The sequence below is a fragment of the Mesoplodon bidens genome (assembly GCF_964165515.1).
Source record: "Mesoplodon bidens genome assembly, chromosome: 4".
NCBI classification, from domain to species: domain Eukaryota; kingdom Metazoa; phylum Chordata; class Mammalia; order Artiodactyla; family Ziphiidae; genus Mesoplodon; species Mesoplodon bidens.
Genome location: NC_138160.1, coordinates 59,479,958 through 59,493,689, shown reverse-complemented (window position 1 = coordinate 59,493,689; position 13,732 = coordinate 59,479,958). Strand labels below are relative to the sequence as shown.

The window sequence follows — 13,732 nt, the reverse complement described above, 5'->3', positions numbered from 1 at the left end:
GTATCAGAGCATCAGAAAATGCCCACCAGCACAGGCTAAAATTGAGAGTGCGCGACTTATTTGATAAAGACATCGTCAGGGACGATGAGAAGGTCCCTAGTTGTGTCAACCCATTTGGAAGTTCTTCTGGCTTTATTTCTAAAATCTACCTTGCCTCTGCCCACTTCTCTCTACTTGCATTGCCAAAAGTCCTGGTCTAGACCAAGGACCCAGCCTCTCTCATCTCAGCCTCTGTAAGCACTTCCTAACAGTCTCCAGGCAAACTAGTCTCCTTCCCATCTTGTTTTCCATTCAGCAACCCTCATTCTTTTCAAGATATAAATAAGATCATGCTACATCCATGATTAAAAGGTCCCAACAACTAACTTTCCACTGATTTTGGAATAAGATGTCTCTCTCTCTCTTTTTTTTTTAAACCACAATCTACAAAGATCTGGTCCCTGCCAACCCATAGCAGCCTCCTCTGCCTCCTGTCACCCTGCCTTCCTTCTTTCACTGAACATGCCAAGCCCATTCCAGATGCAGGGGCTACGTAGTCACATTCTGTCTGCCCAGGAATGGTCCTCCCCCAGATCTCCAAACAGCTGGCTTCTCATCTGTCAATTTTCACCTCAAAATATAATCTCAGAGCAGTCTTTCCTGACCTCTCTACAGCAAAGCCTTCCCCTCATCCAATCCCATCATCTTATTTTCTTGTGACTTTCTGAAATAACCTTGTTTCTTTGTGTATTGTGTATCTTCCCCAACTAGAAGTTTTTATGAAAGCATTACTGTTTCCTTAGTTGGCACCAACAATAGTGCACACAGTAGGCAGATGCTTAATGAATATTTGATGAATAAATGAGTAAGAGATTCCATCAGTGGACTCCACTTCAAACAACCTCTTCACCCTCCTTAAGACCTCAGTCTCTTCAACCGTGAAATAGATACAATAGATTTGATCATTTCTAAATTCTCTTCCATAGGTAGTGTTCTGAGATTCTAAGGCAGAACTTGGCATATGTTTTCTGCAAACATTTCTGCAGACGGTAAATATTTTAGGCTTTGTGGGCCGTACAGTCTCTGTTGCAACTATTCACCTTTGCCACTGTAGCAAGAAAGCAGCCACAGACAATATGAAACAAGTGGGTGTGGCTGTGTTCCAATAAAACTACAGCTAAAAAACAGGTGGTGGGAGGTGGGATGCATTTAGTCCGTGGTCTGTAATTTACCAACCCATGTGCTGAATGACAGCATTCCCTTCCACTCTCGGGTGGTGGCTCTTTTATCTCCCAAACCCTCTGTCCCTATTGTCACTTCCAGACTATTGGCCCCATTTCCTCCCTAAACCTGTTTTTCCCTTGAAGTTCATGCCACCAGATTACACCACTCATTGGTCCTCCTGGTTGCCATTCATCTACAGACTCCTCAAACGACATGGCACCTTGTGCAAGTTCCCTCACCGCCCCCAATGCTACTCTTGTCAGAATTCTCTATAATTTCAATTCTGTGAACACAGTCCTTCCAGTACCCTGGCCTATCATTTCCCTAACTTTTTCCCCTTCAGTGAGCTTGTCCTCCACCCTCCTTCAGCCACCAACTCCCACGGTTATGCCCTAGACTTTGTTATTCTCCACACAGCACCCAGAGGGTTCCTTTTAAAACGCAGATCAAGTCACTCCTCTACTCAAAACTCTCTACTGCTTTCCCATCTCACTCAGAATGAAGTTCTGAGGGCTTACCTTGATCCAGTCCATGTAATCTGAGTCCTAAGTAACTGTGACTCATCTCCTGCCACTCTCCACCCCTACGTCACTCTACCAGCACTGTCCTCCTTGCTGTTCCTCAAACAAGGCTGGCACTCACCTGCCTCAGGACCTTTGCACCTGCTGTTCTCTATATCTGGAACATTCTTTCCCCAGATACCTACTTGGCTTTCTCACTTACTTCTTGTCTGCTCACATATCACTATATCAAAGAGGCCTTCCCTGGTCATCCTATCAAAAAAATAGAAACTTCCCAGCCCTATCACTCTCTATTCCACTTACCCTTATTTTTCTTCATAGCACTTGAACCAAACTGACATTTTTTTTTAATATATGTTGCTGTTTCTGGAATAAGTAAGGACTCTCTGTTTCTGGAGAGTAAGGATTTTGTCTTATTCTGCTGTGTCCTCAGCACCAAGACCGTAGCACATGGCACGTCGTAGCTGCCCAATAAACATTTTATGAATTTGCTGAACCAAATCCTTTTGGAAGCAACTTACCTTCTTTCAGTGCTGCTGCCAGTAATGAGGCTGCCTGGGGAGGCTCTCCGGGGTCTGGTTTAATGAGGAGGTGGGGCTCTAGATGGACATCCTCAAACCCACTCAGCTCTCCAAGTTCAGCATAGATATGCAGCTTCTCTTCCAAATATGTGCAAATTTGTTGGTCTTGGTTACTGAGTATTTCTAAGAAATAGTATTTACCATCGAAAGTTATCACATGAATACAACTAATGAAAATCTAAGCTCTAAGATAAAGACGTTGCTAGTTAGCAAGCAGTACATTGAACAGGTCAAGTACAAGTTATTGATTGGGTGGGACAAACCTAGGTTGAAATCCTAACTATTCTACTTGGTGACTGTAGTTTCCAGCAAATGATTAACATCTCTGAGCTTCCTTTGTCTTTTCTGTAAATTTGCTGTACTCAATAAATGTTCGTTTCATTTCCCATTCCCCTAATTCCAGAAAACCTTGCAAAGCTGATCTTTGTTTATTCAGGCTGTTTTCTATTACGACTAAACATGAAGGTCAGGAATGAAAATTGAGGTGGAACTGTCCAAGATGAGCGCTTCCCACAAGGGAAAACAATGCAAGGCCTGGAACTGCTCAGCCTTCAACCAGTCCTGGTCAAAACCAAACATACCAGTTTATGTTTTCGTTTCTCAACATCCAATGTCTTTAACCACCTTCGCATGCATCATCTCCCTCTAATTTCAACATGTCACAGAATTCTTAGAGCTTAAAGGGACCTTAACCAGAAGCGAATTCAGGGGTTCTCAGTCTGCCTCAGAATCACTGAGGGAGAGTTTAAAATACTGATGTCTACAGCCCATTGCCCTCAGATTCTGGGTGAACTGATTGAGGGTGAGGCCCAGGCATCAGAATTTTTAAAGACCTCCCCAAGTGATTCTAAGGCCCAGCCAGAGATGAGAATCACTGAGCTCATCTAATTTCCTTATTTCACAGATTTGGAAACTGAGGACCAGAGCTATTGTGTTCCTTGTCCAAAGTCATACAACCGTGACCTTACAGTGTGAGATCTAAAATCAAAACACTAGACAACAGGTCCAATGCCCATCTACACCATACTGTCCACAATTGCTGTTATGTTATATGCAGAATTTTTTAAATATATTTTTAATCACTAAGGAGGGAGGGAGTCATTTTATTTGAGCACCTTTAGTGCCAGTGTATATATGTATAAATATCTAGATAGATTGATATCTATCTATCTATCTATATATGCATTTATGTATGTATTTTTTTGAGAGTGGTCGGGGTGGGCCTCCAGTGCACAGAATTAATCATTTAGTCATATGTTCCCATTCATGACACCTGGGCTTCCCCAACCTCCGAGGAGAACTGCATGACCCGGGAACGAGAGGCGTCTGCACTATACCTTGACATTGCTGAATTTTGGCCACTCTGGCTTCAGCTTTCCGCCTCTCTTCATCAGACTCACTTGTCCTTCCCCCTTCTTCTTCTGGGCAACTTTAAAAGACAATAGTCAAGAGAGACAACTGAAATCAAATCCAGGTATCTTCAGGCTCATTAGAAAGACATGGGAACTTGGCAGTAGAATTATTCAGAGAAGAAACATTCAGCAGAAAGAGAATTCATCATGCCCCCTGGCCAAGAGATTTGGTTTTCTTGAGTATATAATGGACCTTGCATAATATAACATAGCTCTCAAAGTCAGCAGTTTAGGATGACTCAAATATTCCAACAAACACACACATACACAAACATACACTCATACATGCACACAATACCAATGCCACCAGTAGGTACAACTCAAATCATAATTGTTGCTTTCTACTGCATTTGGGCACTTCCATTCTTAATGAGGGTAGAGAGACTGGAGGGGATGGTGGTAGGGTGCCAGGTTGGGTGGGGTGCAGTGGAGGAGGAGGAGTTTTATACAACATCATTCAAGATCTAACTAATCAAGTTACCATTAAGAATGATCACCCTCACACCCCCGTTTATAAAAACTGTCTTTGCACAAGTAATGAGGGGTAAGTTGATGTAGCACACTTAGATCCACCAATCTAAAAATGTTTATTGAATGATTCTTCAGAATTAGGGACAAAGAGAAACACAGACATGGTCCCTGCCCTCAAGGAGCTTCCAATCTAATAACCAAACATATATACATAAAAAAGATAATAGCTGCAAGGCTGAAGATGACAAGCACCAAATAAATGCTTTGAGAGCAGGTGTTAAGGAATTTCAGGTAAGGAAGAGACCAGTGGAACTGAAGAGGTCTTCACAAAGGAGGTGAGCCATGAGCGGCACCAAGATGGGCAGGATTCACACAGGCAGAGGGAGACAGGGTGTTACAGGCAGGAAGGCATGGAGAAAAAAGGTGCAGATGAGGGGCTACTGCAGGCCAGGGCAGGGGACGGGGAGCTGAGGCTAAGTTTTCATGCAGGGGAGACACAGTTAGAATATTTTCTCCAATGGAACAAGTGCATTGCCTCAATAATGGACAGAAGGAAATGTTACCTTTCTACTGCCTGTTGGATCCGCCTCATCCAGGTATTCCGTTCCTCCTTGGAGTTGGTATGAATTTCATACATCTCAGGACCAGCAGATGAAGCACTGATCAGAAACATTCCTCTCTCCTCATTCGCAACTTCCCTAGCAATGAGCTTCTGAAGGGAAATAACTGATGGCTTCTGATCCTACAGAAAATAGGATGAGGTGCAGATGAAACAGTGTCCTATTTAAAGCAAGGGTCTCACAAAACACAGTAGCTAATGAAAGCAACAGTATTAGGCACGTCTTATTTCACTTCAACCTTTTCTCTTCCACAGAAGAGCTGTGGAAGTTCATAAGATTTCCAATGAAAAGGGTATGCTGAAGAGAGGATGGAAAAAGAGGATACAGGAGAATGTTTGTCCTTAAGAATGGGTGGTTTAAAGGGTATCTTTTAAAAAGACAGAACAATCAGAGCAGTAAGAAAAAAATATCAAAACTTTTGTAGTCAGGGATGGAGAGATTTTTCTAGAAGGGCATGGTAAAGGAAACAGTGTATCAAATATTACAAACAGATTAAGAGGGTTGGAAGACCTACAGAGTCCACTGGATTTGGCAGTTAACAGTAACACTGTTTCAACAAGCTGATGGGTACAGAACCCCAAGTACCAAAGAGTAAACTGTAAATACTAAAGGTAAGACTGGGGAGGCAAGGGCTTCCCTGGTGGTGCAGTGGTTAGGAATCCAGCTGCCAATGCAGGGGACACAGGTTTTGAGTCCTGGTCCGGGAAGATCCCACATGCTGCACAGCAACTAAGGCCGTCTGCCACAACTCCTGAGCCTGCACTCCAGAGCCCGCGAGGCACAACTCCTGAAGCCCGGGCACCTAGAGACCATACTCTGCAACAAGAGAAGCCACCGCAATGAGAAGCCCACGCACCACAACGAAGAGTAGCTCCCGCTCGCCGCAACTGGGGAAAGCCCGCGTGCAGCAACAAAGACCCAACCCAGCCAAAAATAAATAAATAAATTAAAAAAAAAAAAAGAAAGAAAGAAAGAATGGGGAGGCAAGATCTCAGATTCCCCAGAACCAATGTCTACTGCTGTTGTAGCACTGAGCACAATAGCCTCACTGCAACCTGCAAATGCCTCTTGTTCCCACCAACCAGGTGAGCCCTTGGTGGGCAGGAATGGGTCTAATCCATCTTCATATGCCTAACCCAATGTTTTGAATAAAGTAAGCAACTCAATAAATGTTAGTAGACCTATATTTGGCATAATTCCATCAGAGAGAAATAGGAACAAAGTCTAAAATTTGGCATTGAAGCCATGATTAAATCACCTTTTCTATCAACATTTACTATGATCCTTCAATGCCCCATTCTAAGCACTGGGGATTCAAAGATGAATAAGACACTGATAATACTAATTTGGGTAGGTAGCTATGGTTGAAAATGATGGCCAAAAGAATGCCGGCAGGATGAACAGTTTGGGGGCTAAATATGAAGAATCTTCTTTGGTTTGTGGCTTCTACCACTGTTTACAGAGTTGGTTGCAGCGTGTGGTTTTGCTTCTTGGACTCTTGGACTGAGCGACGCCTTTATCCAGAACACACTGCTCCATCCCTCTCTGCTGACTCCTTGGTGCTGACATGTCGGCTTTCCCAGCATCACCCAGCTTTACCACATCTGAAGTTGTGTGCAAGGGTATGACCAGAGGACCTCTTCATTCTATCTTCATCCAATTCTTAAGAGTAGCAAATACAAAAAAGCAACCCATGATGGGACAGACCACTGGTTTACCCAGTCCTGCTTGCTGCCTCTGCTCATGGAAGTAAAAGCCACTTTGTGGCAGAGCTTTCGGAACACTGCCCGTTCTAATTAGGGAGAGCCCCTGAGCACTGTTAACATCCCTTATTCGAATATGGATCTACTATCTAAGACCTTATCTGCTTTCCTTCTTGCAAAGCAGTTTTAACTTCCTCAGCTTACAAAGTCAGTAGCCTCTGTACATAAAGAGGCAGAGTAGGTTTGAATACACACACACACACACACACACACATATGTATATATAACTATTTGAACTGGTTGTTTAGTGTTGCAGGAGAGGAGGTGGTGGTGTCAGATATTTTAAAAATGAAAAATAGGTCAGTGGGTAGAACGTAGCATTAATTAAACCACCACAGACCAGGAGGCATCAGGGACATGACCATGATTATTCATACTAATCACACATGGACACTAGAGATGATCAAGAATTCAAATTAAATCTCTAGGAATGGAGGTAACCTGTCTACTTTGGAGACAGATGTTAAAAACTAGTGATGTAGGGCTTCCCTGGTGGCGCAGTGGTTGAGAATCCGCCTGCCGATGCAGGGGACACAGGTTCGTGCCCCAGTCCGGGAAGATCCCACATGCCGCGGAGCAGCTGGGCCCGTGAGCCATGGCCGCTGAGCCTGTGCATCCAGAGCCTGTGCTCCACAACGGGAGAGGCCACAACAGTGAGAGGCCCACGTACCACACACACACAAAAAAACTAGTGATGCAAAGGCCTAACTCAGCCTGCAGAGAGCTTTTCTTTGTGCCACAGCACTTTGACAAAATATTTTTAAAAATAATTGCCAGCCTTTAAAAACTGAGCATTTCACTTTTTAAAAAACTCTTGATTTCTGGGTTTTGGGAGAAAGCAGAAGATTGGCAATCCTGGGCCCATAGCTTCATTTTAAAACACAGGTGACAGCTGAGCCATCCCTGCCCTCTTTGAGACACGGCATGAATTCACCAGTTCACTGTGGTCCCTACCACTCTCTATCAGCAACTTGATAGCAAGAGTCCGGTCCAGTTTACTCATTTACATTTCCTGCCCAATAATCCCTGTAGACACTGGAGTTGACAACCTCTGCCCAAGGGAAAGAGGAAAAGGAACTGCTACATTCAGCCTCATTGTTACACCATATCCATTGGTGATTCCATAAAGTGGCTGATTCTCTTAGTGAACCATTCCATTCAGGATTCCACTGTGATAACAAGATCTTAAGGTCGCTTCATAATGAACTTGCACTTGCACATCTACACATTCACTTTTTTTTTATTGTTCATTCATTTTGAAACTACCTTCTTTGATATTCAAGAGGTCCTCCTAGATTCAGTATTCCAGGATTTAGTGAACACATGTACTTTTTCCTACTCATTTTTAGAGCTGGTCCTACTCCCATTTCCAGAGTCCTCTTTAAAAACCAACAAAATTCTCTTGTAAGGAAGCTATTCCAACCTCTGGCTACTTTCAGCTGCTTATCTTCTCGGCCATTTTCAAATTCATCAAGTCTTCTGCAACATGTAGCAAGTTAAGAATTTACTAAAGAGAAGTTTCAAACAGCACAAGGAGCGGAGCATCTCACCTGTGGTCATCAGCACGACGATAACTTTCTAAAATACTATGGCGAGTACTAGGAAATCCAGATATTTGTATATTCCTAGCTAATGCGTCCATTCTCTCATGCTGTTAACTACACAGTAAGATACCTGGATTTGTGTCCACTAAATGTACACGATGCACCTAAAAAGCATAGGATTGAACAGTAGTGTGCATTGACTCTCAGAATAATGCTTTTGCTTTTGCTCCCTGACATTGACAAGGCCTTGACTGGCCTTTATGAAGGCAGCTATGTGGCAGACTAACATCGTCAGGAAACAGTATCAGCACCATTGTACTACTGTCCATAGCCAAACACATTATACCAAGAGGACCTAAGTTGTGGCTGCCGCCATTCTGACATTTGGTGGATTGCATTCCTAGTGTCCCACTTAATGGCAAATGTGCTCTAAGGGTGGCACCAATAACTCTTCAGGAGATCAGATAAGAGGGGAGGGCAGACGGCAGAAGCAAGAAGAACTACAATCCTGCAGCCTGTGGAACAAAAACCACATTCACAGAAAGACAGAGAAGATGAAAAGGCAGAAGGCTATGTACCAGATGAAGGAACAAGATAAAACCCCAGAAAAACAACTAAATGAAGGGGAGATAGGCAACCTTCCAGAAAAAGAACTCAGAATAATGATATTGAAGATGATACAGTACCTCAGAAAAAGAATGGAGGCAAAGATCGAGAAGATGTAAGAAATGTTTAACAAAGACCTAGAAGAATTAAAGAACAAACAAACAGAGATGAACAATACAATAACTCAAATGAAAAATACACTAGAAGGAATCAATAGCAGAATAACTGAGGCAGAAGAATGGATAAGTGACCTGGAAGACAGAATGGTAGAATTCACTGCCACAGAACAGAATAAAGAAAAAAGGAATAAAAAGAAATGAAGACAGCCTAAGAGACCTCTGGGACAACATTAAATGCAACAACATTCGCATTATAGGCGTCCCAGAAGAAGAGAGAAAGGACCTGAGAAAATATTTGAAGAGATTATAGTCAAAACTTCCCTAACGTGTGAAAGGAAATAGCCACCCAAGTCCAGAAAGTACAGAGAGTCCCAGGCAGGATAAACCCAAGGAGAAACACGCCGAGACATAGAGTAATCAAATAGACAAAAATTAAAGACAAAGAAAAATTATTGAAAGCAACAAGGGAAAAATGACAAAAAACATACAAGGGAACTCCCATAAGGTTAACAGCTGATTTCTCAGCAGAAACTCTACAAGCCAGAAGGGAGTGGCATGATATATTTAAAGCGATGAAAGGGAAGAAACTACAACCAAGATTACACTACCAGGCAAGGATCTCATTCAGATTCGACAGAGAAATCAAAAGCTTTACAGACAAGCAAAAGCTAAGAGAATTCAGCACCACCAAACCAGCTCTACAACAAATGCGAAAGGAACTTCTCTAAGTGGGAAACACAAGAGAAGAAAAGGACCTACAAAAACAAACCCATAACAATTAAGAAAATGGTAATAGGAACATACATATCGATAAATACCTTAAACGTGAATGGATTAAATGCTCAAAGCAAAAGACACAGGCTCACTGAATGGATACAAAAATAAGACCCATATATATGCTGTCTACACTTCAGTGGGTTTGAAGACCCACTTCAGACCTAGGGACACATACAGACTGAAAGTGAGGGGATGGAAAAAGATATTCCATGCAAATGGAAATTAAAAGAAAGCTGGATCAGCAAATACTCAATCTCAGATAAAATAGAGTTTAGGGCTTCCCTGGTGGCGCAGTGGTTGAGAGTCCGCCTGCCGATGCAGGGGACACGGGTTCGTGCCCCTATCCCGGAAGATCCCACATGCCGCGGAGCGGCTGGGCCCGCGAGCCATGGCCGCGGAGCCTGTGTGTCCGGAGCCTGTGCTCCGCAACGGGAGAGGCCACAGCAGTGAGAGGCCCGCGTACAGCAAAAAAAAAAAAAAAAAGAGTTTAAAATAAAGAATGTGGGCTTCCCTGGTGGCGCAGTGGTTGAGAATCTGCCTGCCAATGCAGGGGACACAGGTTCGAGCCCTGGTCTGGGAAGATCCCACATGCCGCAGAGCAACTGGGCCCATGAGCCACAACTACTGAGCCTGCGTGTCTGGAGCCTGTGCTCCACAACAAGAGAGGCCGCGACAGTGAGAGGCCTGCGCACCGCGATGAAGAGTGGCCCCCACTTGCCACAACTAGAGAAAGCCCTCGCACAGAAACGAAGACCCAACACAGCCAAAAATAAATAAATAAATTTATAAAAAAAAAAAAAAAAAAAAAAAATAAAGAATGTTACAAGAGACAAGGAAGGACACTACATAATGATCAAGGGATCAATCCAAGAAGGAGATATAACAATTATAAATATATATGCACCCAACATAGGAGCACCTCAATACATAAGGCAACTGCTAACAGCTATAAAAGAGGAAATTGACAGCAACACAATAATAGTGGGGGACTCTAACACCTCACTTACACCAATGGACAGATCATCCAAACAGAAAATTAATAAGGAAACACAAGCTCTAAGTGACACAATAGACCAGATAGATTTAATTGATATTTATAGGACATTCCATGCAAAAACAGCAGACTACACTTTCTTCTCAAGTGCACATGGAATATTCTCCAGGATAGATCACATCTTGGGTCACAAATCAAGCCTCAGTAAATTTAAGAAAACTGAAATCATATCAAGCATCTTTTCTGATCACAATGCTATGAGATTAGAAATCAATTACAGGGAAAAAAAACCATAAAAACCTCAAACATATGGAGGCTAAACAATACGTTACTAAATAACCAAGAGATCACTGAAGAAATCAAAGAGGAAATAAAAAAATACCTAGAGACAAATGACAATGAAAACACGATGATCCAAAACCTATCAGATGCAGCAAAAGCAGTTCTAAGAGGGAAGTTTATAGCAATACAAGCCTACCTCAAGAAACAAGAAACATCTCAAATAAACAATCTAACCTTACACCTAAAGGGACGAGAGAAAGAACAACAACAAAACCCAAAGTTAGTAGAAGGAAAGAAATCATAAAGATCAGAGCAGAAATAAATGAAATAGAAACAAAGAAAACAATAGCAAAGATCAATAAAACCAAAAGCTGGTTCTTTGACAAGATAAACAAAGTTGATAAACCATTAGCCAGACTCATCAAGAAAATGAGGGAGAGGACTCAAGTCAATAAAATTAGAAATGAAAAAGGAGAAGTTACAACAGACACCGCAGAAATACAAAGCATCCTAAGAGACTACTACAAGCAACTTTATGCCTATAAAATGGACAACCTGGAAGAAATGGACAAATTCTTAGAAAGGTATAACCTTCCAAGACTGAACCAGGAAGAAACAGAAAATATGAACAGACCAATCAAAAGTAATGAAATTGAAACTGTGATTAAAAATCTTCCAACAAACAAAAGTCCAGGACAGGATGGCTTCACAGGTGAATTCTATCAAACATTTAGAGAAGAGCTAACACCCATCCTTCTCAAACTCTTCCAAAAAATTGCAGGGGAAGGAACACTCCCAAACTCATTCTATGAGGCCACCATCACCCTGATACCAAAACCAGACAAAGATACTACAAAAAAAGAAAATTACAGACCAATATAACTCATGAATATAGATGCAAAAATCCTCAACAAAATACTAGAAAACAGAACCCAGCAACACATTAAAAGGATCATACACCATGATCAAGTGGGATTTATCCCAGGGATGCAAGGATTCTTCAATATACACAAATCAATCAATGTGATACACCATATTAACAAACTGAAGAATAAAAACCATATGATCATCTCAACAGATGCAGAAAAAGCTTTTGACAAAATTCAACACCCATTTATGATAAAAACTCTCCAGAAAGTGGGCATAGGGGAACCTACCTCAACATAATAAAGGCCACAGCAAACATCATTCTCAATGGTGAAAAACTGAAAGGATTTCCTCTAAGAACAGGAACAAGACAAGGATGTCCAACCTCGCCACTATTATTCAACACTTTTGGAAGTCCTAGCCACGGCAATCAGAAAAGAAAAAGAAATAAAAGGAATACAAATTGGAGAAGAAGAAGTAAAACTGTCACTGTTTTCAGATGACATGGTACTATACATAGAGAATCCTAGAGATGCCACCAGAAAACTACTAGAGCTAATCAATGAATTTGGCAAGGTTGCAGCATACAAAATTAATGCACAGAAATCTCTTGCATTCCTATACAGTAATGATGAAAAATCTGAAAGAGAAATTAAGGAAATACTCCCATTTACCACTGCAATAAAAAGAATAAAATACATAGGAATAAACCTACCTAGGGAGACTAAAGACCTGTATGCAGACAACTACAAGACACTGATGAAAGAAATTAAAGGTGATACAAACAGATGGAGAGATATACCATGTTCTTGGATTGGAAGAATCAATAATGTAAAAATGCCTATACTACCCAAAGCAATCTACAGATTCAGTAAATCCCTATCAAATTACTAATGGAATTTTTTACAGAACTAGAACAAAAAATCTTAAAATTTGTATGGAGACACAAAAGACCCCAAATAGCCAAAGCAGTCTTGAGGGAAAAAAATGGAGCGGGAGGAATCAGACTTCCTGACTTCAGACTATACTTCAAAGCTACAGTAATGAAGACAATATGGTACTGGCATAAAAACAGAAATATACATCAATGGAACAGGATAGAAAGCCCAGAGGTAAACCCACACACCTATGGTCAACTATTCTATGACAAAAGAAGCAAGGATGTACAATGGAGAAAAGATAGTCTCTTCAATAAGTGGTGCTGGGAAAACTGGACAGCTACATGTAAAAGAATGAAAGTAAAACATCCCCTAACACCATACACAAAAATAAATTCAAAATGGATTACAGACCTAAATGTAAGACCGGATACTATAAAACTCTTAGAGGAAAACATAGGAAGAACACTCTTTGACATAAATCACAGCAAGATCTTTTCTGATCCACCCCCTAGAGTAATGGAAATAAAAACAAAAATAAACAAATGGGACCTAATGAAACTTAAAATCTTTTGCACAGCAAAGGAACTACAAACAAGACAAAAAGACAACCCTCAGAATGGGAGAAAATATTTGCAAATGAATCAATGGACAAAGGATTAATCTCCAAAATATATAAACAGCTCATGCAGTTCAATATTAAAGAAACAAACAACCCAATCCAAAAATGGGCAGAAGACATACAGATGGCCAAGAAGCACATGAAAAGCTGCTCAACATCACTAATTATTAGAGAAATGCAAATCAAAATTACAAGGAGGCATCACCTCACACCAGTTAGAATAGGCATCATCAGAAAATCTACAAACAACAAATGCTGGAGAGGGTGTGGAGAAAAGGGAACCCTCTTGCACTGTTGGTGGGAATGTAAATTGATACAGCCACTATGGAGAACAGTACGGAGGTTCCTTAAAAAATGAAAAATAGAACTACCATATGACACAGCAATCCCACTACTGGGCATATACCCTGAGAAAACCATAATTCAAAAAGACACATGCACCCCAATGTTCATTGCAGCACTATTTACAATA

General features: G+C 41.4%; 1 protein-coding gene across 10 annotated transcripts in view; it reads right to left on the bottom strand.

The window, feature by feature from the left end:
- ARHGEF28 (Rho guanine nucleotide exchange factor 28) overlaps window positions 1-13,732 on the bottom strand; it is a 314,507-nt gene that overhangs the window by 42,629 nt on the left and 258,146 nt on the right. For all 10 annotated transcript variants that reach the window (XM_081232412.1, XM_081232406.1, XM_081232410.1 and 7 more), the window contains 3 exons: window positions 4,752-4,930; window positions 3,643-3,734; window positions 2,246-2,428 (listed from right to left, as the gene is read on the bottom strand). In XM_081232412.1, the coding sequence (XP_081088538.1) occupies window positions 2,246-2,428; window positions 3,643-3,734; window positions 4,752-4,930 (454 nt within the window). The remainder of the gene's footprint in view (window positions 1-2,245; window positions 2,429-3,642; window positions 3,735-4,751; window positions 4,931-13,732) is intronic.